The sequence below is a fragment of the Rhincodon typus genome, chromosome 6, assembly GCF_021869965.1.
Source record: "Rhincodon typus isolate 14 chromosome 6, sRhiTyp1.1, whole genome shotgun sequence".
Classification (NCBI taxonomy): Eukaryota; Metazoa; Chordata; class Chondrichthyes; order Orectolobiformes; family Rhincodontidae; genus Rhincodon; species Rhincodon typus.
Genome location: NC_063337.1, coordinates 396917 through 424679, shown reverse-complemented (window position 1 = coordinate 424679; position 27763 = coordinate 396917). Strand labels below are relative to the sequence as shown.

Genomic DNA, 27763 nt, shown 5'->3' with positions numbered 1-27763 from the left:
TCTCTGCTCCTATGATGCTGCTTGGCCTGCTGTGTTCATCCAGCCCTGCACCTTGTTGTCTCGGATTCTCCAGCATCTGCAGTTCCTACTATCTCTGATTCGATTTTGGGTATTACCCTTCAGTCTTCTATTACCCTTTCTCAGGACCATTTGGCTCAATTCATCCATACAAAGCAGGTTTCCTAAACTGAACTAACCCATTTGTCTGGATTTGTCCAATATCCTTCTAAATCTTTCCTCTCCATGTACCTGTTCAAATGTTGTAATGTCTCAATATTGTAATTGTACCTGCCTGTCCAAGTTCCTCTGGTATGTCGTTCAATATACATACCACTCTCTGTGTGTAAATGTTGCCCCTCAGGCCCCTTTTCAGTCTTGTCCCTCTCTCTGTAAACCTATGCCCTACAGTTTGGACTCTCCTACCCTAGGTAAAAGACCTTTGTTATTCACCTTATCTGTGCTGCTTATGATTTTATAAACCTCTACAAGGTCACCCCTCAACCTCCGACGCTCCAGGGAAAAAGTCCCAGCCTTTCCAGCCTCTCCGTTTGACTCGAGCCCTCCAGTCTTGGTAACATCCTTGTAAATCTGTCTTGCACCCTTTCCAGTTTAATAACATCCTTCATAAAGCAGGCTGACCAGAATTGTATACAGTATTCCAAATGTGGCCTCACCAGTGTCTTGTACAGCAATAAAAACTCCTGTACTCAATGCTAAAACCAAGGAAGGCAAATGTTCCAAATGCTGCCTCCGCCACCCTGTCTATATGAGATGCCACTTTCAAGGAACTACTTGCACCCCTAGATCTCTCTCTTAGATAATGCTCCTCTGAGCCCTGGTTTGTCTTATCAAAATTGTTTCAGTCCTGCCCTTGTTTGTTTTGCCAAAATGCAACCCTTCGCATTTATTTAAATTAAACTCCCATCTTCCATTCCTCACCTAAAGACCTGGATGATCAAGATCCTGTTGTACTCTTGGATAGCCTTCTTCAATTTATTTTATTTGAAAATGTTCAAATCCTTCTGACCTATCTGGTCCCACGTAGCCCTCTCCCTCTCTACACTGATAAAAGACTTGAGTCGTTGATATTTGATTTTTAAGTTGCACTCTTCTACTTCTTGTCCAACATGTCCGCTACTTTAGTACTTTCTGGTCTTGCCATAGAGTCCTTCCCTATCACGCCTAGAGTTGTTAATGTCTGTTTGGAATTCATCAGGATCAAAATATTGCTGGGAAGTTCATAATTAGCCTAAGAGTCTTTCCTTAAAATAAATTTCAAGGTTGGGGTTTGAACCTGATTTTGGTGTAGAATGGAAGATGCTAGCTAGAATCCTGGCTGGATTTTGGAGCTAGAATAGAGACTTGGCACTTTTATTAACTCATACGAAACAGTGAAGATGCCAACTGTTGTGTATGCACTACAGAATGTCTGGTGGTAATTCTGAAACAACAGTGTTATAGAATCATAGAGTTATACAACATGGTGAAACAGGCCTTTTGGTCGAACTTGACCATTCTAATCAGATATCCAAAACTGATCTAGTCCCATTTGCCAGCCTTTGGCCCATATCCCTCATATCTTTCCTATTCATGTACCCATCCACATGCCTCTTTAAATGTTGCAATTGTACTAGCCTCCTCCACTTCTCCCAGCTCGTTCCATACACGCATCACCCTCTATGTGAAAAAGTTTCCCCTGTGGTCCCTTTTAAATCTTTCTCCTCTCACCTTAAAACTTATGCCCTCTAATTTTGAACTGCCCTACGCTGGGAAAAAGACCTTGACTATTCACCGTACCTATGCCCCACATGATTTTCTAAACCTCTGTAAGGACGCTCCTCCGCCTCCGATGCTCCAGGGAAAAAAGCTCCAGCCTATTCTCTCCCTATTGCTTAAACCCTCCAACCCCCACAACATCCTTGTAAATCTTTTCCGAGTCCTCTCAAGTTTAACAACATCTTTCCTATAGCAGGGTGACCAGAATTGAACAGTTTCACCACAGTGTCCTTACCAATGTCCTGTATAGCTGCAATTTGACATCCCAGCTCCCATACTCAATGCATTGATCGGTGAAGGCAAATGTGCCAAATGCCACCTTCACCATCCTGTCTACCTGCGACTCCACTTTCAAGAAACTAGGCACCTGCACCTCTTGGTCCCTTTGTTTGGCAACACTCCCCAGGGCCTTACTATTAACTGTATAAGTCTTGCCATCGTTTACCTTACCATACTTATCCAGGTAAATGAAGATTATTCCATCTCGCTCCTGACTTGTGTCTTATGGGAGGTGAGCAGGATTAGAGGAATTGCGAAGTGAATTAGCTACTGATGAATTTGCCGTGTCTGAACTGCTTTAAAGCTACAGTGCGGTTTCTGGTCAACATTAATCCACAAGACATAGATCATGAGGTCTTCAATGATGGTAATGTTGTTGAAGTTTTTTTCCTAGCCAAATACCATCCTATCCTAACTTGGAATTATATTGCTGTTGTCTCACTGTCACTGGGTGAAAGACCTGGACTTCCCTTCCTACAGTACTGTGGGCTCACCTAAATCTGGTGGACAGCCGTGGTTTCTGATTTTGTTTCACATTTCCAACATCTGCAGTCTGTCTTTTTTGTTTGATGGTTTATGAAAACAGCTCATTTCAACCTTTAAGGCCAGTTAGTGATTAGCAACAAATACTGGTCTTGACAGTGGTGCTCACATCCCTTGAAAAATAAAAGAAGGGAAATGGTTAGATGCTCAAACAAAAGTAGAAATAGAGTTAGCGGTTCGTGCTGTGTTTCCTTATCCATAATTCTTGGTTCAGTCTGTTGGTAAATGACAAAGATTAATAGTATTGTTTGGCTAGTAATATTTATATTCGTATCAGTTGTGCCTGACTGGGGGAGAAACTCAATTTGAGTTCATGATGTATCGGTTAATTAAGAAATTATGTAAGGCGATACTTTCCACTGCAGCATGCTTGGTGCTACATTTGAGGTAAATGGCTCTGGTGTTTTTCATGAGTGGAGGCTGAAAGAACAATAATTAGGCTTTAACAACTGTGAGAGTAGGGCAGGTTGAGGTACACTTTACGGTACCTGTAGTTGATACTAAATGTGGACACTCTGTTAGAACAGACACATGCTCATTAGTGCCACACTCAGTCAAATGCTCCATTTTGATTTATCCTTATTTTTGCAGTAGGGCATATCTGCGTATTTGGTCAACATGGGGATGCTGTGTTTGGAGCAGTTTAGCAAGAGGCACTGTTAGTTCTGGAACATAAGTTTTCATTACTGCATTTCTTCCTCCAATTTATGGTTTAATTGTCCACCACAGTTCACAGCAGTATGGGGAATGACTGCAAAGCTTTGCTCTGGCCTGTTGATTCTAGGATTGATTTAGCTATTTTATGGCAAGTTGGTTTTGTTATTTTGCATCAGTGCCGTCCTCTGCTCATCAGGTTGGTATTGCATTTTTAGGTTTGCCTCATGTTCAGATGCTCTTCTCCATTCCTCATTGAACTGACCTGGGCTTGATGGAAATAGTGGATTTGGGGATATGCTGGGCCATGGAGATAACAATAATGTTGTAACACAATTCTGCTACTCTTTCACAACACCTTGTGGAAACCCAGTTTTGAGCAGCTTGATCTGTTCTGTTCCAACTTTCTCTGTCTTAAATGGATGACCCCTTATGCTGAGCTTCTGCGCTCCACTCCTAGACTCTCCTACAAGGGGAAGCAAGCGTTTTGCTGTCAAACCTCAGAAGAATCTTAGTTTCGATAAAGTTTCTCATCATTCTTAACTTGAATGAGTACAAACCCAACCAACTCAATCTCCTCTTGTCAGAAAACCTCTCCATACCCAGAAGCAACCCAGTGAACCTTGTCTGCCTGCATCTAATTCCAGTATGACTGGTTTTTGGATATGATGTGGAGGTGCCAGTGTTGGACTGGGGTGGACAAAGTCAAGTCACATGACACCAGGTTATAGTCCAACAGTTTATTTGAAGTCACAATCTTTCGGAGTGCTGTTTCTTTGTCAGATGAATACCAGGGGAACTTGATGAAGGAGCAGTATTTTGAAACCTTGTGATTTCAGATAAACCTGTTGGACTATAACCTGGTGCCATGTGACTTCTGACTTTGTTTTTAGACAAGGGGACCAAAAGGTTCAGTTTTCCGGAGATAACAAGGTGTAGAGCTGGATGAACACAGCAGGCCAAGCAGCATGTGAAGAAGGGTCTAGGCCCGAAACGTCAACTTTCCTGCTCCTCTGATGCTGCTTGGCCTGCTGTGTTCATCCAGCTCTACACCTTGTTATCTCAGATTCTCCAGCATCTGCAGTTCCTACTAGCCCTCTCAGTTCAGTTTTCCAATTATGTTCTGACATGTTTTTGTTTAGTTTTATCAAAGCCTCCCTGCTTGTATATCCATTCCCTTTGAAATAAGCACCAACAGTCCATTTGCCTCCCTTTTACCTGTTGAAAATCAGGAGTTGAGAAGAAAACAGATTGAAGCTGGGGGTGGATGCTATGTTGCTAACTGAAATCTGATTATTACAACAGGACCATTTCATTCCTGTGACTATGCAGCAGATGTCTGATACATCACCATCTAATAACTGTATATAATATAACATGAAATAACAGCCAATTCAATTTGAGAGGCAAAACACAATCAATGCAGAAGATGTGGAGGTGGTATCTTTGTAAATTTGTCCTCCTGGAATTTCATAAGTGTTCACCAGTGCCTCCAGGGAAGGAAATCATGCTGTCCTTACCTGATCTGGCCTGCAAGTGACTGCAGACCCACAGCAATGTATTTAACTCTTAACTGCTGTATGAAACGGCCGAACAAGCCACTCGGTTGAAGGAGAGTAAGGGATGGATAATAAAGGCTTGTCAAAGCCAATGATGCCCACGTCCCATGGAGGAATGAATATCTTTTTAAAAAAAATTCAAAGTGAAGCATTGTTTGCAGGAGGAATGGAATACTTTTTGCTTCTGACATTATGTTCCATAGTGAGGGGTAGCGCTAGTTGCAATTGGACTAAATCTCCTTATCTGATGTTCCATTGAAGGCAATGCAGTAATAACTGCGTTAAGATTGCGAAAATACATTTTGCAGCCGACTGGTTAAAGTACCCTTGATTCCTTTGACTTGTCCTGGATTTGAATGCCAGTTCCAAAATGTAAGGCAACTCAATATCTGCCTCAACTTTGTTCTTGTCTCCTTTGTTTGTTTTGTTGGAGCCTCTTCAGGTTTTAAGCCATTGACTTCAAATCTGTGTTCATGTCCTGTAAGATCTCCAGCAACAAAAACTGGCATATGTTGGCAGTGTTTGTAATTTATGTTGGGTTTCAGAAATTTTTGAAGCTAATAGGGAAATTTAAGTCAACTAGTTTAGGACAGACCCTGAAATTGTGCTGACTTTGATCTTTGTCCTCTTGTAAGATGATATTGTACAGTAGAGTGCTATCACTTAACTGAACAGAGATTGCTTCAAAACAACTGGAAAGGTTGAGCTGAATAGGCAGATTCATAGAACTGGGCCTTGGATTTTCTTAAATTGAGAGAAACAGTTGGAGTTTTGTTTCAACTTGTGTATGAGAAACTTTAGTTTCTGGCTGCTGCTTCAGAGGCAGTTGTCACAATTCAAACACAACATCATGCTGTTGTGCCTCAACTGAGAGCTTGCCTGCCTAAGAAATTTGATTCAAGGTGGGAATTTATGTGCTGCTCCCAGTCGGAATAGCAGCAAGCTAGGTGATCCCAGCTTCCCTACAGCAAGTGACTGGGCCTCTTTGAATTCAGACTTGAAGCTCCTTTGGTATGGTAACTCTTTACCATCTTGCAGTGAAAGATATAATGGTTCAATTGAGAAAAGGAATGGAATTTTTTCAATGAATAATTATATGGAAACTGGGAATGCAGTGGATCGTGACTGAATTGTTAAAAAATTATGGATGATAATATGTAGGAACCATTTATGCGTGAATTCGGGCAGGCCACACGTTTTTTAAAATTCACTCTTTTCTGGCAAGACCATTAATTGCCCATCCCCAAATGCTATTTAACTCCCCATTTTCAGAGTTAGGCAATTCAGAATCAACCACATTGCTGTGGACATGGAGTCACAAGTAGGCTGACCAGGTAAGAATCGAAATATGGAAAATACGAACCGGAGTAGACCATTCAGCCCTTTGAACCTGCTCAGCTATTCGATAAGATCATGGCTGATCAATCTATTCTGCTTTCTCTCTGCATCTTTTAATCCCTTTAGGGAATGGCAGAATCCCTTTCCTAAAGGTCATGAATGAACCTGTTGTATTTTTATGACAATCATCTGTGTTTCCTGATCATCATTCTTGCGACCAGATTTATTAATTGAATTAACTGTGGGATTTGGACGTGTGTCCTTAGAGAATTAGTCTGGGCCTGTGAAATTGCTAGTCCAGTGACACTTCTGTCCTGCCACACAGTTTGTCATAGATCTACAATTAATCAATTTCACAACTTAAACTTTGAGAATTTGTTTCTTTTTTTTTTTTAAAAGACATCTCAAAGCTTAAAGTATCATGTTGATAACTGGCTCTGCTAAATAGAATTAGGACCAAAAAAAAAACTTGTGTTTGCACTCTTCCAAAGGCACCAGATGTAATCACAATCCATGCAGCTACTTCCTCTGAGGATCTAGGGATGCAGGCTGTCAGGTGCTGGGAACTTGTCAGCCTGTCCACAACATTCTCCCCAATATATCAAAGATGTCTTGGTAGCTTCCTGCTCTTGTCTGGATTTGGAAAGCAGACATGATTTTTTTTTCCAATTTCTGTCCTCTCGGCTTGACCTCGTCCACGTCTTCCTTGACTTCACTGTTAGTTTGAATTTCTGAGGCTAGGATGTCCACCACTATCCATTACAAGCCCACTTCCACAGTTACATTGACTACACCACTTCACACCTGATTCCTGCAAGGATTCCATTCTGTCAGTTTCTCTGTCTCCATTGCATCTGTTCCAAAGATGCCACCTTTTACTGGGCTGCCTCTGACATGACCTCCATTCTCCTCAACTGAGGATTTTCCATCCTCCCTATTATCCCTACACTGGCCCAATGCCGCCTTGATTGCCTAGGTTGAACTTGCCTCAACCACATTTCCAGGCAGGGCATTCCAGACCTTCACTACACGTGAAAGCATTTTTTGTTTTGTTGCATCACATTTGTTCCTTTTGCATATCACTTTAAATTTATGCCCTTTCGTTCTTTTATTTTACGAGCAGGAATGGATTCTCCCTGTCTACACTGTACAGCCTGCTCATGATTTTGAAAACCTCTGTCAGATCTTCTCTCGGTTCAGTATCACCTCCCTTGCCGATGTACTTCAAGCTCTGTTTAATAAAGCCAAGAACACTGTGCTCTCTCCACCTATCCCACCGCCTTCAGTGATCTGTGCACATATGCACCTCCATTCCTGTACCCCATATTTTGTATTGCCTTTCAATGTTCTTCCAACCAAAGTGCATCATCTCACGCATTGAACTTCATCCGCCACCTACCTGCCCACTCTTCCACCTTGTCACTGTCCTTTTTGAGTTCTGCACGATTCCCGCCTCTCAGTTTGCAATTCTTTCAACTTCTGTGTCATCTGCAAACTATGAAATTGCTGCTTACGCAAAGTTCAGATCATTAAAATGCATCAACATAAGCAAAGGTCCTGATATCAATCCCTAGGCAACGCCACTCTAGACCTTCCTCTAGCCAAAAAAAAATTATTTTTTTAATTCATTCATGGGATGTGGGCATTGCTGGCTGGACCAGCATTTATTGCACATCCTAATTGCCCAGACAACAATTAAGAGTCAACCATGTTGCTGTGGGTCTGGAGTCACATGTAGGCCAGACCAAGAAAGGATGGCAGATTTCGTTCCCTCAAGGACGTTAGTCAACCAGATTGTTAGGAAAAACCAATCGGCAATGGTTTCGTGGTCATCATTAGACTCTTAATTCTAGATTATTATTAAATTCAAATTCCACCATCTGCCATGACAGGATTCGAACCCAGTTCCCAAGAACATTGTCTGGGTCTCTGGATTAATAGTCTAGCGATAATACCACTTAGCTATAGCCTTCCCTGGTCTATAGACCATTACTGTTTCCTGTCGCTCAGATAATTTTTGTATTCCTGTAATTCCTTTGCTTTTTTTATACCAGGACCTATAACTTACCGTCAAGCATGTTGCATGGTTGACAGTGCCCTTAGTCTTGCCTGACTTAGCTCCCACACTTCTTCCCTCATCTCTTCCTTCCCAAGCAACGATTGGGTTCCCCTTGACCTCACTTTCCACCCCATTGTCTCCATATTCAAACAATCATTTCCACCATCTCGAGCAGGATGCCACCATCAGACACACATTCCCCTCCTCTCCACTGGCAGCATTCTGCAGGAACAGTCTCTCTAGGATGTCCCGCTTCCACTCATCTTCTCAAATTGGAACAGGTGAAACACTTACCCATTCACCACCACCCTCTTCACTTTCCAAGGCCTCAAACACATCTTCCCGGTGAAGCAACAGTCCATTTGTGCTGCTTTCAATCTAGTCTACTTCATTTGGCAGTCACCATCCTTTTATGTTGTTGAGACCAAAAGCAGGCTGGGTGACATTTTGCCTCCACTTTGTTCATAAGTGTGACCCTGACCTTTCCAGTTGTTGGCTATTTCAATAAACCACTTTGCCCTCGAGCTAACATTTCTGTCCTGGGCCTGCAGTGGTGCTCCAGCAAACCGCCATGCAAACTCAAGGAACAGCACCTCATTTTCCACTTGGGCATTTTACAGCCGCACAGACTCTATATTGAATTCCACAATTTTAGAATCTGACTGTATGCTATCTGTCCTCCATTTTTACTGCATTCTTCCCCTACTCTTCCTTGTCTCTTTTGTACACAACCTATTCCCTTTCCCCTCCTCTGCTTCTGTCAAAAGTAGTTTGAAAACCCACCTTCCAAACCCTTTTCTGTTATGAAAAATCATGCTGCACTTGAAACTTTGTTTCCCTCTCCACAGGTGTTGCCAAATGACCCGAGTTTTTCAAGCGCTTTATTTCAGGTTTCCAGTATCTGTAGTTTTTTGCTTTAATTTCTGATTTTTGTAGTCCAGTGATCAACTATTTTGAGGGAATGAAAACAGAAATTGCTGGAGAACCTCAGCAGGTCTGGCAGCATCTGTGGAAAGAAAGTGGACTTGAAATGTCTACTTTCTTCCACAGTGCTGCCAGACCTTCTGAGGTTCTCCAGCAATTTTGGCTTTTGTTGCAGAGCTCCAACATCTGCCGCTCTTGTTTTTATTGAACTATTTTGAGAGGGTGCGCAAATGACAGCAGAGAAGGGATCTGACTGGGTTGATTGGAATTGGCGGGTTGGCAGTCAAAATGGTAATGAAAGCGATCAAGGGTTCGACTTTTCTGGCGTAGAGTGCATGATGAACAATTGGCAATAGAATTGCAGAAGAGATGAGAATCTTTCTATGTATGAGATTTCTTTGGGGAGGCACTGCTGCCTCAGCACCAGTGACCTGGATTCGTTTCCAGCTTCAGATGACTGTCTATGTAGAGTTTGCACGTTCTCCCTGTGTCTGCATGGGTTTCCTCTGGGTGCTCGGGTTTCCTCCCACAGTCCAAAGATGTGCAGGTTGGGTGGATTGGCTATGCTAAATTGCCCATCACGTGTAGGGTGGGAAATGCAATGATAGGGTAGTGCGTGAGTCTGGGTGGGATGCTCTTCGGAGGGTCAGTGTGGAAGTGATGTGCCGAATGACCGGCTTCCACACTGCAGGGATTCTGAGATTTTATAATCTGGAATGCAGTGCTTGAATGGATTGTGAAGGAAAATTCATTCATACTGTAGCTTTCAAATAGAATCAGATAAATGCTTGAAAAGGGTTGCAGGACTGCAGGAATAGTGTTGGGAATGGGAATATTGTCAGCGCACATCTCTCCAAGCTGGAACAGATTTAATGGCCAAACAAGCTCCTCTGCTGTGATTGTCCCAAATATTTTAGACAACAAACTTCTCTTAACCAAAACCAGATTTAATAGGTTGCCCATACGTTTGCTATTTTTGGGATCCTAATATGTGCAAAATTACAGCCTGCATAACACAGGCTGAATTTCAGAATGATCGTATGTCAGAGCCTTTCACATAAGAAACTAAATAAAAGACGAAATGCATTAGAAGTACAGCATTTTCTGAGGAATGGAGTTGAACAGGATCTTCTTCATCTCTAGAGCGCATAAGGATTTATCATATTGCTACAAAACAATTTACGAAGAGGGGTTCCTGTTTCAGACGTGGGGTCACTAAGAGCTGCATCATATGAGAAGCTGAATAGACTGATAGATCCAAGTTTGTAAATACAATCGATGTTCCATTGTAGTGTTTTCTGCTGAAGGACTCACCAGATTGTTTACAAGGGCTTGTTAAGTGGCTTATTTAGATACTTGTAGCCCATTTAACAGGCTGAGAGTGCATACATATAACCCCACTAAATCAGCTGTTCTTTCTATCTCTTGGAGTTGATTATACAAGAATTGCATGAAATTGCTGCAAAGGATGGAGCTTATATTATACATGTCTGCTTTGTAATAGATGTCATACATTAAGTGCTTCCCTGGTCACTATTTCCTATCTGTCTTGTTTTGCAGCAAAGGTTACTGAGTGATTATTGTTTTAAAACAATTAACAATCTGGATGGATTACTATTAGGAGTTATTTGTAGTTGTCAGGAAGGATTAATTCTGAGTCCTGTCTATGTTTATTTGATTGTTTGCCCTATATAGGATAGTTTATGACAAGCCTGAGTCCTATTAATATCCTATTTCCTGTTGTTTTTTCCTGTGTTAGCTGGAGCTCTCAGCAGACCAGAATTCGTTTTCTCAATTTCTTATTCTCTCTTTCACAGATGAAGCGAAAGTCAGAGAATGGCCTTGATGTGCGAGCACTGTCACCGGGAAAGAAGCTGTGCAAAGGGTCAGAGTACTCCAGGTACTGACAGAATAGGCAGCTGCCAGGAAGACCAAGTAATGTCTCCACTCAAACCCAATGACTAGGCCACCTGTCTGCTTAAACTTGTTGTCTTGTGATTTGATGTTTTCTATGACTGACTATAATAATGCTGGAAGAATAAGTTGGTTCAAAGATTCATGTTGCTATGCCTCACTGGGCCCCCACTCTGGAAATCAAGTCCCTCCATTTTCAGGGTAGTCACAAACGTTGAAGATTCCATCTAAGGTGTGCAAAAATCCTCAATTTACATGTCTCAAGGATTCAGTGGTTAGCACTGTTTCCTCAGGGTCAGGGTCCTGGGTTCAATTCCACCCTCGAGTGACTATCTGTGTGGAGTTTGCACATTCTCCCCGTGTCTGCATGGATTCCTTACGGGTGCTCTGGTTTCCTCCCACAGTCCAAAGATGTGCAGGTTAGGTGGATTGGCCATGCTAAATTGCCAGAAGTGTCCAGGGGTGTGCTGGTTACGTGGATTAGCCATGGGAAATGCAGGGTTACAGGGATTGGGTTGGGGGGTGAGTCTGGGTAGGATGATATTTGTAGAGTCAGTGTAAACTCATTGGGCCAAATGGCTAATTCCACGCTGTAAGGTTCCATGATTCTGTGAAAAGCAGACCAGATTTCTGTACTTAAGAATTGCCATTTGTTACAAATAAGTAGGTTATAAGTTCAGGAATTGGCCATTCAGCCCATCCTAGCCTGTTCCACCACTGAATACGATGATGACTGACTGAACACTTCTGTATCTTTTTATGCATCCCATAATCCTGTATGCCATTGGTAAAAAGAAATCTATCAATATGCACTCACTCACTTAACATACTTAAAGACTGAGCTTTCACAACCCTGTATGGTAGAGAATTCCAAAGGTTCATAACCCTCTGAGTTTTTTAGGAAAAGAATTCTCCTCATCTTGGAGCTAAGTGGCGTTATACCTTATTTTTTAAATTATACATCCAGTCCTAGACTCCACATCTGGGGAAACCCACTTATCCACATCTACCCTGTCTATCCCTTTAAGTATTTTATGGATTTTGATGAGATCACCCCTCGTTCTTGGAAACTGTAGAGGTTAAAGGCCTAATGTGCCCACTCTCCCTTCATAGAACGGTTCTGCCCTATTGGGAACAAGTTTGGTGAACCTTTTTTGTTTTATTTCCTCTATGGCAATAATCTTTCCTGAGGATTTAAGACAAAGATTACTTAAGTGCTGTAGGTGCAGTCTAAACAAGCTGCTATACAATTGAAGCAAGATTTCACTACTCCTGTATTCTCATCGTCTTGCAATAAAGGCTGACATTACATTAGTCTTTTCTTCATAGTTTGCTACATCTGCTTTCAGTAACTTGTGTGCAAGGAAACCTAGATCCTTTTGAACGTCTACACTTTCTAACTTCCCATTTAATAAATACGCTGCACATTTGTTTCCCCCATCGAAGTGGGTCAGTTCGCATTTTGCCACACTATATTCCATTTGTCATGTTTTTGCCCATCCAGTTAACCTGTCCAAAATTTCCTGAAGCCTCATTTAGACATTCCTCACTGCACACGTTCCCACCCAGCTTTGTATCACCTGTGAATTTGGAAATGTTGCATTTGGTCCCCACCTCCAAATCATTGGTTTATATTGTGAATAGCTGGTAACTAAGTACTGTTTCTTGCAGTACCTGGCTAGTAATGGTCTGCCAATGTAATAATGACCCATTTATTCCTACTGTTTCCTGTCTGTTAGCCAATCGTTAATCCATGCCAGTGTATTACCTCTTTATCAAACTTTCTTCAAGTCTTCTGAAAATCTGAGAGTATTACTTCCATTGGTTCTCCTTTATCAATTTTGTTTGTATCATGGAGTCAGAGATGTACAGCATGGAAACAGACTCTTCGGTCCAACTTGTCTGTGTCAACCGGATATCCTAAACTGATATAGTCCCATTGGCCAGCATTTCGCCCATTTCGCTCCAAACCCTTCCTATTCGTGTACCCGTCCAAATACTTTTTAAATGTTGTAATTGTATTAGCCTCTACAACTTCCTCTGGCAGCTTATTGCTTACACGTACCACCCTCTGTGTGAAGAAGTTGCCCTCGGGTCCCTTTTAAATCTTTCCCCTCTCACCTTTCAACCTATGCCCTTTGGTTTTGTATTCTCCTACCCTATCTATGCCCCTCATGGCTTTATAAACCTCTATCATGTCACCCCTCAGCCTCCGCTGTAGGGACAAAGACCTAGCCTATTCACCCTCTCCCTACAGCTCAAACCCTAGTCCCGACAACATCCTTGTAAATCTCTTCTGAACCCTCTCCAGTTTAACATCCAGTTACAACTAGAGGGCATAGGCTTAAGGTGAGAAGGGAGAGATACAAAAGGGTCCAAAGGGGCAAATTTTTCTCACTGAGGGGGTGATGAGTGACTGGAATCGGCTGCCAGAGGTAATGGTAGAGGCTAGTACAGTATTGTCATTTAAGAAATATTTAGACATGTATATGGATGGGAATAGGTACAGAGGGATATAGATTAAATGCAGGCAAATGGGACTAGAATGATTGTAAAGTCTGGGTGGCATGGATAAGTTGGGCCCAAGGGCCTGTTTCCATGCAGCAAACCTCTAGAACTCTATGACAAGGGGGTTATGATGATGCTATATATCGGGTTAGTGCAACCACAATTGGAGTATTGTATGCAGGTCTGGACACTGCAGAGCAGGAAGGATGTGATTACATTGGACAGGGTGAAAAAGAGATCCATCAGGATATTGCCTGATCTTCACAAGTCTAGCAAATTTGACAAGCATAACTTCCTATTCGCAAATCCATGCTGACTGTACTTAATCAGATCATTATCAACCAGGTGTCTATTTATCCCATACTTTATAATAGATTCTAACATTTTCTCTACTTCTCATGTGACACTAACAAGCGTGTCGTTCCTGTTTTTTTTTTCCTTTCCCTGTTTTTTTTCCTCTCCCTCCCTTAAGTTGTGGGGTGACATTTTGTTTCCTTCCAAACTTGAGGGATCATTTCATAATCTATAGAATTTTGGAAGATAATCGCCAACTATCTCTCCAAACATCACCTTCAGCACTTTGGGATGAAGACCATCAGGTCCTGGGCATTCTTCAACTTTCAACCCCATTAATGTGTTCAGTGCAATCGTCTTGCTTAACACTAATTTACTTCAATTCCTCATTCTCCCTGACCCACTTGTTCTAGGAGATTTCTGGAATCTTCCTCAATGAAAATGGTGTCATTTCAAGTCACAGAATTGAACTGCACAGAAGTAGTCCTTAAGCTCATTGTGACCCATACACACACATCCCACTTTCCAACACTTGGCCAGTAGCCTTGAATGTTCTCACATTTCAAGTGTACTTCCATTTAGCTTCACTGCAGTTCCTCTGTTCCCCATTATAAAATCTCCTGATTCTGCCTTTAATGGACACATTCATTTTGGCCAAATGTTTCCTTTTTATGTACCAATAGAAACTTGCAGCCCATTTTCGTTTTTTTTTGCAAGATTGCATTCTTAGTATGTTCTCCCTTTCCATATCAGCTGCTTGGCTGTCCTTTTGAGTATTCCAAGCTCTCTCCATTTAGATTTATTTAAAATTGTCACTTGTGCCGAGGTCCAGTGAAAAGTCTATAAGGTCGCCTTGTTCAGGTGCTGCCTTGGATTACAGAATAAATTACTGAATAAATTGTATAAATGGTAAAATACTGAATAAATTAATATTAAATTAATATTAAATTGATATTACTAAAACTGAACTAACTTCAAAAGTTCATCTTTCCCTCTCTGCACCTCCAGTCAGGAAACTTTTATAGATCTTTTCATTTTAATCTTGAGCAATCCTGAATTTCCTTTGTCAGCTATGATTGACCTGTTTTCGGATTTTGCCCCTTGAAGGAATTTATTCCAGAGTTAAGTCTCACAATAGCTCTTTTTTTTAAAAACTGGAGCCTATTTACAGTGGTCTCCTTTTTTAATGTATTTTTCCAATCCACCTCAGCCAGATTGTGCCTCATGCATTCATGATTTCCACTAATTAAATTTAATATCCTTGCTTCAAAATGAGGTAGTTCATTTTGAAACAATGTCAAAATTTTAGTTCACAGTTGTTTACCTGTGAATATCAGCATATGACTTAAGCTAAAACTCTAGCCCTCTTCTAAAACTCCCCTATGTACGCACAGACACAAGACAGACCAAAATAAATTAGTGTTGTGGTTGGAAGCGGGGGGAAAAAACTTGTGAAGCAGTTCAATGGCCTCAACTCACAGGGTTCACCGAGATGATCCTTTTGCTTGCTGAGTTTTTCTGTTCTTCAGCCTCTGCTCCTCAGGCTATCTTTACTTCCAGCAATTGGTGCACTAACTACAGAGTCTCTTGTTACAGGCTAGAGCTTCACACAATTGGTGAGGGGACATAAACTAGCTTTCTTCAGACTTGAGCTACTTTACTGTACAGTAACAAAACCACCTGGCTCGTGAAGCATTATGAACTCTTCCACCAGTACAGTTCTCCACCCTAAGGGGACATAGTTTTAAAGTGAAAGAAGGTAGATATCGGGGAGACGTCAGAGGTAGGTCCATGACTCAGAGAGTGGTCGGGGCGTGGAATTCGTTGCCGGAGAGGGTAGTGGAATCAGCCTCATTAGGGGCATTTAAGCAGTTATTAGATAGGCATATGGATGATAGTATAAGGTAGGGATGGAGGTTAGATAGACCTCAGGTTTAGGGTAAAAGTTCGGCACAACATCATGGGCTGTGCTGTGCTGTACTATTCTCTGTTCTATGTTCTATAAACTGTTCAGCTATGAAGGAGCCAATCAGATAGGTGTTGTGGTGTTCATGACCTCTGTTATCTACAAATGGTCACACCTCCACAAACTAATCAGCAGCTTGTTGCTAGCCAGATGTTACTTTGTACACACCCCTTAGTGGTGAGCAGTCTGCAAAAAGCCCCCAGTACTCTCCGCAACTACTGAATAAAGCAGCAGGTTAAACGTGACTCTTTACGACATTCAGTCGCTTGCTTTTTAAAGGGGCAGCAATTCATCGAAACATAGAAATTACAAGCAGGAATAGGCCATTTGGCCCTTCTGAACCTGCCCCATCATTCATTAAGATCAAGGCTGATTATCCAACTCAGTAGCCTTTTCTGTCATATCCTTTGATTCCTTTAACCCCCAATTCTTTTATGCAACTCCTTTTTTCAAATCAGCTTTCTGTGGTAGTGAATTCCACAGGCTCACCACTCTCTGGGTGAATAAATTTCTCCTTATCTCAGTTTTAAGCAGTTTACTCTGTACCTTTTAAAATTCCTTCCACAATCCTTGGTTTTAAAACGTTCTTTTTTCCCCTTTTGGTCCACAGCCAAAAATAGAGAAAAGTAAAAAAGTACTGTCTTTAAGACCGAAGAAATAAGGAACAGGAGTAGGCTGTTCGGTCCCTCAAGCTTCCTCCACCATTCACTGAGGTCGTGGATGATCTGACATTCCTCACACTGACTTTCCTGCTCTTTCCCTCTAACTTGATACGGGACTGATCGAGAATATGTCTATCCTAGCCTTTACAACGTCCAAAAGTTTATTTTTGTTGTAAGGAAGATAGCTTTTCCAAAATTCTTGTGCCACATTAATGTCAAATCAAGTCAGCAACGCTATTAAAGATCAATATAATGCATTCAAAACAAAATCTCAGAAGAATATATCGCCAATAATTAATAATTTGTACAGTTTAGAATCATAGAATCCCTAGAGTGTGGAAACAGGCCCTTTGGCCCAACAAGTCCACACTGAACCTTAGAGTATCCCACCCAGACCCATCCCCTTGTAACCTACCTAATCTACACCTCCCTGAACACTACGGGCAATTTAGCATGGCCAATCCACCTAACCTGCACATCTTTGGACTGTGGGAGGAAACCGGAGCACCCGGAGAAAACCCACGCAGACACGGGGAGAACGTGCAAACTCCACGCAGACAGTCGCCCGAGGCTGGAATCGAACCCGGGTCCCTGGTGCTGTGAGGCAGCAGTGCTAACCATTGAGCCACTGTGCCACCCTAAGATTGAGTTGTGTGCATTCTAGGTAAGAACATAGAATTGCAATGTCAAAAGACTTGCTTAATGTTTCAATGTGACTATCTCAAAGCATTTCGTTCAATGAGTCCTGTTTCTCAGCAGGTGAGCGCCTATACATACATCAATAATCCAGCAGCTTTATATGGTCTCCGTGTGATACACTTAATTAGATGCCAGCATTCCTATCTTCATTTTTGGACTGAACTGTTTTACAGCTTAAAAATACCCTCAAAAACAGATGCTTGGCTCTTTAGAAATTATTTTAAAATGCAATGGCAGCTAAAGTTGCAGAATCTGATTGTACTGCTGTGTAATTTTTGCAGATCACAATGGTGTGAATTCTTATGCAGCCAACCAATATGCGTCAGTGTAACCCAGCTTTCTCAAGTAACAAGTTCTCAATTTCCAGCGATATGGACTCGGTTGTTAACTGGAAGGAGCAGGAGCTGAGGAGAGATATAAAAATTTATTTCATGCAGTTATAATCTGCACTGCCTTGAAAGGGTGGTGGAAACAGATCAGATAGAAACATTCAAAAAGAAATGGGCCATATACTTGATGAGGATTTTCAGGGCAATGGGGGAGAAAACATGGAATAATAAAACTAATTGAATAGCGCTCGATAACACTAGGATAAGTACAATGTTTCATGGAACATACTCATCATGAACAAGGCCAATATTTATTTCCTTGTGTGTTGTGGATGATCAGCTTAAGGGAATCAGCAAATGAACCACGCGGTGCATAATTCCCGAATTCTGACCTATTCTGGTAGCCGCAGTATTTATATGACTGGTCTAGTTCAGATTCTGGTTAACAGTGGTCCCCCAGATGATGTTTGTGGAACATTCAGCAACGGTAATGTCATTCAGTTTCAAAGGGAGGTCAATACTCTTGATAGTCACTACCTGGCACTTGTATAACATGAATTACCCTGATGTATTTTGGTATGATTTGTCTGGTTAGCACACAAAACAATACTTTTTGTTGTTTCTCGATACATATGACAATAATAAATCAAATTGCATGTTACTTGCTATTTAACAGTAGAGCCTTAAGTTTTTAAGGTTCTTGCGCAGATTTGTAGCTCAGGTTGTGAATGAGGTTGTTGGCTTGCTCATTGAGCTGACTGGTTATTGCATAGACATTTCATCATCATGCTAGGTAACATCGTCAGTGCAGCCTCCGATGAAGCCCTTTTCTTCTACTCCGCTTGGTATTTATAAGTCTGTTAAGTTTTGTTGTGTTATTTCCGGTTCTCTCAGAATCCCTACAGTGTGGAAACAGGCCTTCAGCCCAACAAGTCCACACTTCCCCTCAGAACATCCCACCCAGACCCATCCCTCATAGCCCACCTAATCGACACATCCCTGAACACTGGGCAATTTAGCATGACCAATCCACCTAGCCTGCACATCTTTGGACTGTGGGAGGAAACTGGAGCACCCGGAGGAAACCCATGCAGACAGAGGGACAATGTGCAGACTCAACATAGATAGTTGCCTGAGGGTGGAATTGAACCCAGGTCCCTGGCGTTGTGAGGCAACAGTGCTAACCACTGAGATACTGTGCTGCCCTGTTCTGCATGAGTTTGTATATGGAGTCTAATTCCACATGTTTGTTAATTGTATTATGAGTTGAAAACCAGGCCTCTAGGAATTCCCGTGCATGTCTGTGGTTGTCTTGAGCTAGGATGGTCACGTTGTCCCAGTTAAATTGGCCTTCGTTGTCCGAGAGCACTGAGGTGAGGGAAAATTTCCCGTGTCGTTCTGCTGCTAGTTGGTGTTCATGTATCCTGATGGCAAGTTTCCTTCCAATCTGGCCGATATAATGTTTGTTGCAGTCATTGCAAGGTATTTTGTAAATTGTGTTGGTCCTGCATGTCATGGGTATGGGGTCCTTGGTCCTTGTGAGTGTTTGTCGTAGTGTGGCTGTGAGTTTGTGTGTTACTATGATACCTAGTGGTCGCAGGAGTCGCATTGTTTGTTCTGATATGTTCTTGATATAGGGTAGTGTGGCCAGTGGATAAGGGCATACTGTGTCATCTTGACATTGTCTATCTAGTAGGCACCTGCGGATTAAATTGTTAGGATATCTGTTGTTAGCCAAGCACCCTTGTATAGGTGCTCTTCCTACATAGTTCTGGTGTGTTGCAGTGAGTTGTGGCTCATTTGAATAGTGTCCAACTCGGCTTTGTTTGTGAACGTTGGAGTGATTGCTGTGGAAATTGAGGATTTGATCAGTGGGGGTTGCCTTCCTATATACTGAGGTCTGGATCTCCCTCTTGGTCATTCGTTCTACCCTGACGTCTAGAAATGGAAGTTGATTGTTGGTCTTCCTCATCTCTCATAAATTTGATCCTTGTGAAAACTTTGTTGATGAGATGGTGTGTCTCTTCTAACTTGGTGAGTTTTAATGATGACAAACACATCATCTACATATCGGATCCACAGTTTTGGCTGTACGAGGGAGAGGGTGGTGCATTCCAGTCTTTGCATGACTGCCTCTGCAATAATCTCTGAGATGGGTGACCCCATAGGTGTACCAATGATTTGTTTGTACATTTGGCCATTAAAGGTGAAGTGTGTGGTGAGGCATGGGTCCAGTAGTCTGAGTATGCTGTCCTCCCTGATGGAGCTGTTGGGAGTCTGCGTTTCTGCTGCATCCAGTAATGTGGCAAGTGTTTCTTAGCCTAGTGGTATGTGAATGGACATGGATAGTGCTGTGATGTCAGAGGAGACCATAATCTCATTGTCAAGTAAAAACCGAAAGAACTGCAGATGCTGTAAATCAGGAACAAAAACCGAAGTTGCTGGGAAAGCTCAGCAGGTCTGGCAGCATCTGTGAAGGAAAAATCAGAGTTAATCTTTCGGGTCTGGAACAAGTGTTCTGAGGAAGGGTCACCGGATCCGAAACATTAACTGATTCTTTCTTCACAGATGCTTCCTGACCTGCTGAGATAATCTCATTGTCGTTGATTTTAATGTTCTCGAGGTTGTTAAGGAATTCCTGGGTTGAGTCGATGGAGTGGGGTGATCTGTCGATCAGGTGTTTCATTCTGTGTTGTAGGTCCTTGGCCAGTTTGTGTGTAGGTGTGCCTGGTAAGGAGATGATGGGTCTGAGGGGGGGGTTGTCTGGTTTGTGTACTTTGGGTAGTCGAAGCGAGCCGTGTTCAAGCCTTCTGGTTTCGTTGTCATATAGTCTGTCTTGGTTATTTGTCCTGCATTTTTAGTCTCCTCAGCGTTTGGGTGATCTTAGACAACAAGGTGCAGAGCTGGATGAACACAGCAGGCCAAGCAGCATCATAGGAGCAGAAAGGCTGACGTTTTGGGCCTAGACCCTTCATCACAAATGGGGGAGGGGAAGGGGGTTCTGAAGTAAATAGGGAGAGAGTGGGAGGCGGATAGAAGATGGATAGAGGAGAGGATAGGTGGAGAGGAAACAAACAGGTTGAAGAGGCGGGGATGGGGCCAGTAAAGGTGAGTGTAGGTGGGGAGTTAGGGAGGGGATAGGTCAGTCCAGGGAGGATGGACAGGTCAAGGAGGCGGGATGAGGTTAGTAGGTAGGAGATGGGGGTGCGGCTTGAGGTGGGAGGAGGGGATAGGTGGGAGGAAGAACAGGTTAGGGAGGCAGGGACGAGCTGGACTGGTTTTGGGATGCGGTAGGGGGAGGGGAGATTTTGAAACTTGTGAAATCCACATCGATACCATTGGGCTGCAGGGTTCCCAAGCGGAATATGAGTTGCTGTTCCTGCAACCTTCGGGTGGCTTTGTTGTGGCACTGCAGGAGGCCCAGGATGGACGTGTTGTCTGAGGAATGGGAGCGGGAGTTGAAATGGTTCGCGACTGGGAGGTGCAGTTGTTTATTGCGAACCGAGCGTAGGTGTTCTGCAAAGCGGTCCCCGAGCCTCCGCTTAGTTTCCCCGATGTAGAGGAGGCCACAACGGGTACAGCGGATGCAGTATACCACATTGGCAGATGTGCAGGTGAACATCTTGATGTGGAAAGTCTTCTTGGGGCCTGGGATGGGGGTGAGGGAGGAGGTATGGGGGCAGGTGTAGCACTTCCTGCGGTTGCAGGGAAAAGTGCCGGGTGTGGTGGGGCTGGAGGGGAGTGTGGAGCGGACAAGGGAGTCACTGAGAGAGTGGTCCCTCCGGAAAGCAGATAAGGATGGGGAGGGAAAGATGTCTTTGGTGGTGGGGTTGGATTGTAGATGGCGGAAGTGTCGGAGGATGATGCGTTGGATCTGGAGGTTGGTGGGGTGGTACGTGAGGGCGAGGGGGATTCTTTTTTGGTTGTTATTGTGGGGATGGGGTGTGAGGGATGAGTTGCGGGAAATGTGGGAGACACAGTTGAGGGGGAGAAGTTGCGGGCCTTGAACAACAAGGACGTCTGAGATGTACGGGAGTGGAATGACTCATCCTGGGAGCAGATGCGGTGGAGGCGAAGGCGAAGGAATTGGGAATCGGGGATAGCATTTTTGCAGGAAGGTGGGTGGGAGGAGGTGTATTCTAGGTAGCTGTGGGAGTCGGTGGGCTTGAAATGGATATCGGTTTCTAGGTGGTTGCCCGAGATGGAGACAGAGAGGTCCAGGAAGGAGAGGGAGGTATTAGAGATCGTCCAGGTAAACTTGAGGTTGGGGTGGAAGGTGTTCGTGAAGTGGATGAACTGTTCGAGCTCCTCGTGGGAGCACGAGGCGGCGCCGATACAGTCATCAATGTAACAGAGGAAGAGGTGGGGTTTAGGGCCGGTGTAGGTATGGAAGAGGGATTGTTCCACGTAACCTACAAAGAGGCAGGCGTAGCTTGGGCCCATGCGGGTACCCATAGCCACCCCCTTTGTCTGTAGGAAGTGGGAGGAATTGAAAGAGAAGTTGTTGAGGGTGAGGACGAGTTCGGCTAAGCGGATGAGGGGGACTGGTCGGGCCTGCGGGACAGGAAGAAGCGGAGGGCCTTAAGGCCATCTGCATGGGGAATGCAGGTGTAGAGGGACTGGACGTCCATGGTAAAGATGAGGTGTTGGGGACTGGGGAATTGGAAGTTTTGGAGGAGGTGGAGGGCGTGGGTGGTGGCACGGATGTAGGTAGGGAGTTCCTGGATCAAGGGGGAGAAAATGGAATCCAGATAGTTGGAGAGAAGTTCGGTGGGGCAGGAGCAGGCGGAGACAATGGGTCGACCAGGGCATTCAGGTTTGTGGATTTTGGGAAGGAGATAGAAGCGGGCAGTGCGGGGTTGGGGAACGATGAGGTTGGAGGCCGTGGGTGGGAGGTCACCTGAGGTGATGAGGTTGTGGGTGGTTTGGGAGATGATGGTTTGGTGGTCGGGGTTGGGGTCATGATCAAGGGGGCGGTAGGAGGAGGTGTCGGAGAGTTGGTGTCTGGCCTCGGCAATGTAGAGGTCAGTGCGCCATACTACAACTGCGCCACCCTTGTCCGCGGGTTTTATGGTGAGGTTGGGATTGGAGCGGAGGGCTGCACCTTCTGCGGGGGAGAGGTTGGAGTGGGTGAGAGGGGTGGAGAGGTTGAGGTGATTGATGTCTCGACGGCAGTTGGAGATGAAGAGGTCGAGGGAGGGTAGGAGGCCTTGGGGTGGTGTCCAGGAGGAGGGGGTGTGTTGGAAGCGGGAGAAGGGGTCACTAGAGGGAGGGTTAGGTTCACAGTTGAAGAAGTAAGCGTGGAGGCGGAAAAACTGCTCTATGTCCAAACGTGAGCGGTATTCGTTGATGTGTGGGTGGAGGGGGACAAAAGTAAGCCCTTTACTGAGGACTGACTGTTCGTCCTCCGTAAGGGGGAGGTCTGGGGGGATGGTGAAGACTCGGCAGCGCTGGGTGCTATTGTCTCCTCTGGAGCTACTGGCTGTGGGCGGAGTTGCATGTGTCGGCGGTGGGGGGAGCGGGCTAAGCGGCAGCGGTGACAGTAGGCGCGTCTTGAGTGTCTGTGGTGTTGGTCTTGGAAATGGAGGCGGTGGCATCGGCAGCGATGGCGTTTGCTGTCCTGCAATGTTGGGTCTATCTACACCTGTTGGCAAATGTGTGTATCTGCAAGTAGTGCCTGCACTTTCTCATTGTAGTCCAGTTTGGTCATAATGACAGTCAATGAGGTTGTTGACTTGCTCGCCAAGCTGGCTTGTTCTCATTCAGGCGTTTTGTCATCATGCTAGGTGACATCACTGTAGCGATTTTATGCTTATGATCTATGAAGGATGACCCCATTGCTGTACTGTTGTTTGTATACTTGACCATTAAAGTGCGGTGAGGCTGAGGTCTAGTAGTTTAAGTATGTTGTCATTGCTGATTGAGCTGCTGGTCTGTGTTGCTGCTTCCTCTCGTAATGCGGCCACTGTTTCTTTGGCTAGTGGAATGTTGATTGATGCGAATAATGTCAAAGGATACTATAATCTCGTCGTCACTGATTTTTATGTTCTTGAGGGTATCGAGGAAACCTGGGGTTGAGTGGATGGAATGGGGTCAACTAGGTGTTTCAATCTCTGCTGAAGGTCCTTGGCCAGCTTGTGAGTTTGTGTGAAGGTGTCCCTGGTAGGGAAAGAGGAGGCGATGGCCTAATAGTATTTTTGCTGGACTATTAATCCAGAGACCCAGCCAATGTTCTGGGGACCCAGGTTCGAATCTCGCAGTTGCAGATGGTGGAATTTGAATTCAATAAAATATCTGGAATTAACAACCTAATGATGACCGTGAACCCATTGTTGATTGTCAGAAAAACCCATCTGGTTCACGAATGTCCTTTAGGGAAGGAGATTGCCATCCTTACCTTATCTGGCCTACATGTGACCCCAGACCCACTGGATTGTGGTTGACTCTTAACTGCCCTCTGGGCAATTAGGGATGGGTAATAAATGCTCCCTGGCCAGCGATGCCCTTATCCTGTAAATGAGTAAAGAAAAAAAAGAAGCAATCGGTCTGAGGGGGATGTCTGGTTTATGTACTTCAGGGAATTCATAGGAGCGGGGGGTGTTCGTGCCTTCTGGTTTCATTCTCATGCAGTCCGTCTTGGTTATCTGCCCTGCATCCTTTAGCCTCTTCAGTGTCTGGGTGATCCTATCACCTAAGTAAAAACTGAAAGAACTACGGATGCTGCAAATCGGGAACAAAAACAAAGTTGCTGGAAAAGCTCAGCAGGTCTGGCAGCATCTGTGAAGGAAGAAACAGAGTTAATGTTTCAGGTCCAGTGACCCTTCTGAGGGTTTTTTCTTCACGGATGCTGCCAGACCTGCTGACCTTTTCCTGCAACTTTGTTTTTGTTCCTATTACCTAGCTGTGGTGTTGGGTCTATTGCCACCTGTTGGTAAGTAGTTGTATCTGCAAGTAATGCCTGTGCTTGCTTAACGTAGTCTGGTTTGTTTGTAGTGACGGTCATGTGCCCTTTGTCTACTGGTAGGATGATGATGTTCTTGTCTTTGTTGAGTTTATCTAGTGCTTTTCTCTCTGAGTTCAACTTGTAATGCAATTAACAAACATGTGGAATTAGACCCCATATACAACCCCATGCAGAACAGAACCAGGAATGAGACAACCCAACTTAACAGACTGGATCACGTAAATACCAAGCGGAATAGAACAACATTGCTTCATCGGAGGCCACACTGATGATGTTACCTAGCATGGTGACCACATCTGAATGATAACCAGCCAGCTCGGCGAGCAAGCCAACAACCTCAGTTCCCGAACTGTTGGGGAAGGTTGGCTTTATTATCTGAAGAGCTAACCAACGGTACTGAAAACTTAAACAAAAACAGAACTGTTCTGAAGAAGGGATAACCTATTGTGGAGCTAGAGGAACACAGCAGGCCAGGCAGCATCAGAGGAGCAGGAAAGTTGACGTTTCGGGTCAGGAATCCAGCATCTGCAGTTCTTACTATCTCTGTTCTGAAGAATGGTCACTGGACCAAAACTTTAACTCTGCTTTCTCTCCAAAGATGCTGCCAGATCTGCTGATTTTTCTCCAGCAATTTCTGTTTTTGTTTCTGATTTTCAGAATCTGCAGTTTTTGGTTTAGAAGTGAAAACTTGTCAAGTTACTATAGTCTTACCAGATCATAGGGCTGCGCTCATTAAAGGGATGATTGGTGGTAGTTTAACCTAAGAGCTGCCATGCCTCAGGTAGGGGAGACCTTGAGAAGAAGAATCCTTCATGGTAACCTGAGCCTCATGCACAGATATTCTGGATCCGAGACGATTGATATGTGGAAGAGACATTTGAAAATAAAAACCAGGTTTTAAATGTCTCTTTCCATGTATAATGTGCATTGGATTAAGTATGGAAAACAGAAGAGATGGCATAGAGGTAATAACAATAATCCACAAGGCCAGGCTAATTCTCAGACATGGGTTCAAATCCCATCACAGCCATTGATGGAATTTAAAGTTGATTGATAAATCTGGAATTAATAGCTTGTTTCAGTAATGATGACCACGTTGCCATTGTCAGTTGTTGTACTGAAGGAAATGGTCTATATGCTGTTCAAGCTGGCCCTTAATTGTTTGCAGCCCTCTAGCAAGTCATTCTGTTCAAGGGTCATTATGGCTAAGGCACAAATGCTGGGCTTGCTGGCAGTGCCCAAACACAAACATGTTCATCAGGTTGTGTCCAAACAGTGGGTAATGTGAGAGTGCAGCTAATGATTGCTGACATGTTTGCTGCTGATCCCCAGCTCTTGCATATGCAATTAAATGTGAAGGAAGATGCCACAGCCTCGCATCAGATGGTGTCCTTTCTATTTTTTATGAAATTAAGAACTAGGAAATGTGAGCTGCATATTAATGACAATCTGGTGCTGTGATCCAGTAATGAGTGGATACAAACCGAACTTGGTTTTAAACTCTCATCAAAGCTTTAAAATCAAAAGATCTCTATAAAAACAGTCCAAAATTATGATTTTTGGATTAATTTGACAATGGATAACTTTTCAGGTTATTTTTTGCTTATGTTGGTTGTAGTATTTGAACGAAAGCTACTGGATAAACTTGTTCCAGTAAATGTTAATCCACTTGACCCAATTGAATTTTCCCAATTCAGTGTCTGCTTCAAGAATGGAGGGGGTTTGTGATCGTCTAAAGGAATACCTAAGACCTAAAAGAACAAGGGAATAGGTAATGGGATGTATTGATTGAGTTAGTTGAGTGTGAATTGGTTGCAAAAAAGTAGGGAGCTAGTAATCAGTGAGGTGAGTATTTGATTGAGAATTGTAATAAAGCTGTCACCAAATTTGTGGTATTGGACTTTGTTCAAAAACATTTCTTCTAATGTACAACAGATCATTGCACCATTCCTCACAATGTGATCTTAGCAAAGACTTTAAAACCTTACAGGATAGCAATCCACTCCTGTGACCTCATCAATAAAATAGTTATTACCAGATGTGAAGTGCTGCCAATCCATCATAGAGATAAAACCAACCTAGCAACATAGGAACTAAACAATTCAACTTGTGTCGTTCAGTGAGATCATGGCTGATCGGTAGCCAAACTTCATATACCTGCCTTTGGTCCATATCCCATAATACCTTTAACAACATTTTTCTGTCTCTGATTTAAAATTAACTGATTATGCATGCACTGCCATTTGTTGAAGAGAGTTCAAAACCTTTACCACCCTTACTCTTTACTCAGAGAGTGGTAGGGGCGTGGAATGCATTGCTGGAGAGGGTAGTGGAGTCGGCCTCATTAGGGGCATTTAAGCGGCTATTAGATAGGCATATGGATGACAGTATAAGGTAGGGGTGAAGGTTAGATAGACCTTAGGATTAGGGTAAAAGTTCAGCACAACATCGTGGGCCGAAGGGCCTGTACTGTTCTATGTTCTATGTTCTTAGTGTGTAGAAGTGCTTCCTAATATCTCTCCTGAAAGATCTGGCCCTAATTTTCAGATTGCGTTCACTAGTTTAGAATCTCAAACCAGTGGCAGTAGTTTACCTTTATCTACTGTCTTTTCCTGTTAATATCTTCAAGACTTCAATCAGATTGCCCCTTATTGTTCAAAATTCTAGAGAAACCAAGTCTAATTTGTATAATCTCTCCTCATAAATTTACCCCTTAAAGTCCAGGTATCATTCTTGTAAACCTATGTTGTACTCCCTCCCAAGGCCACTATATCCTTCCTAAGGCGTGGAGCCCAGATCTGCTCTCAGCACTCCAAGTGGGGTCTCACTATTGTTTTGTGTAACTGCAGCATAACTTCTGCATCCTTGTACTTCGGTCCTCTTAGATATAAAGGTCAGTTTTCCATTAGCCTTTGATTATTTTCTTCACTTCTTTATGGTATTTTAAAGATCTGTGCAACTGAATCCTCAAGTCTGTTTGGACATCTGCTGTATTTAACTTCATGTCATCTAGAAAGTACTTTGATCTATCTTTTCTCAGTCCAAGTTGATCCCACTGCAAGCTGCAGTGACCACATCTGCAGCAAGTGTTGGTTGCCAGAAAAACTTCGGCTCACAGTTGATGAGCTGGAATCTGAGTTTCAAACACTGCGACACATCCGGGATGGGGAGAAGTACCTGGACGCTTTGTTTCAGGAACTGCAGATGCTGGAGAATCTGAGATACCAAGGTGTAGAGCTGGATGAACACAGCAGGCCAAGCAGCGTTAGAGGAGCAGGAAGGCTGACGTTTCGGG

The 27763-nt window shown here is 43.6% G+C and overlaps 1 protein-coding gene across 1 annotated transcript in view; it reads left to right on the top strand.

The window, feature by feature from the left end:
• The window catches only part of LOC109916110 (F-box/WD repeat-containing protein 7-like), a 194818-nt gene that overhangs the window by 128701 nt on the left and 38354 nt on the right, over positions 1 to 27763 (top strand). The window contains exon 4 of the mRNA XM_048597843.1: positions 10950 to 11032. Within this exon, the coding sequence (XP_048453800.1) occupies positions 10950 to 11032 (83 nt within the window). The remainder of the gene's footprint in view (positions 1 to 10949; positions 11033 to 27763) is intronic.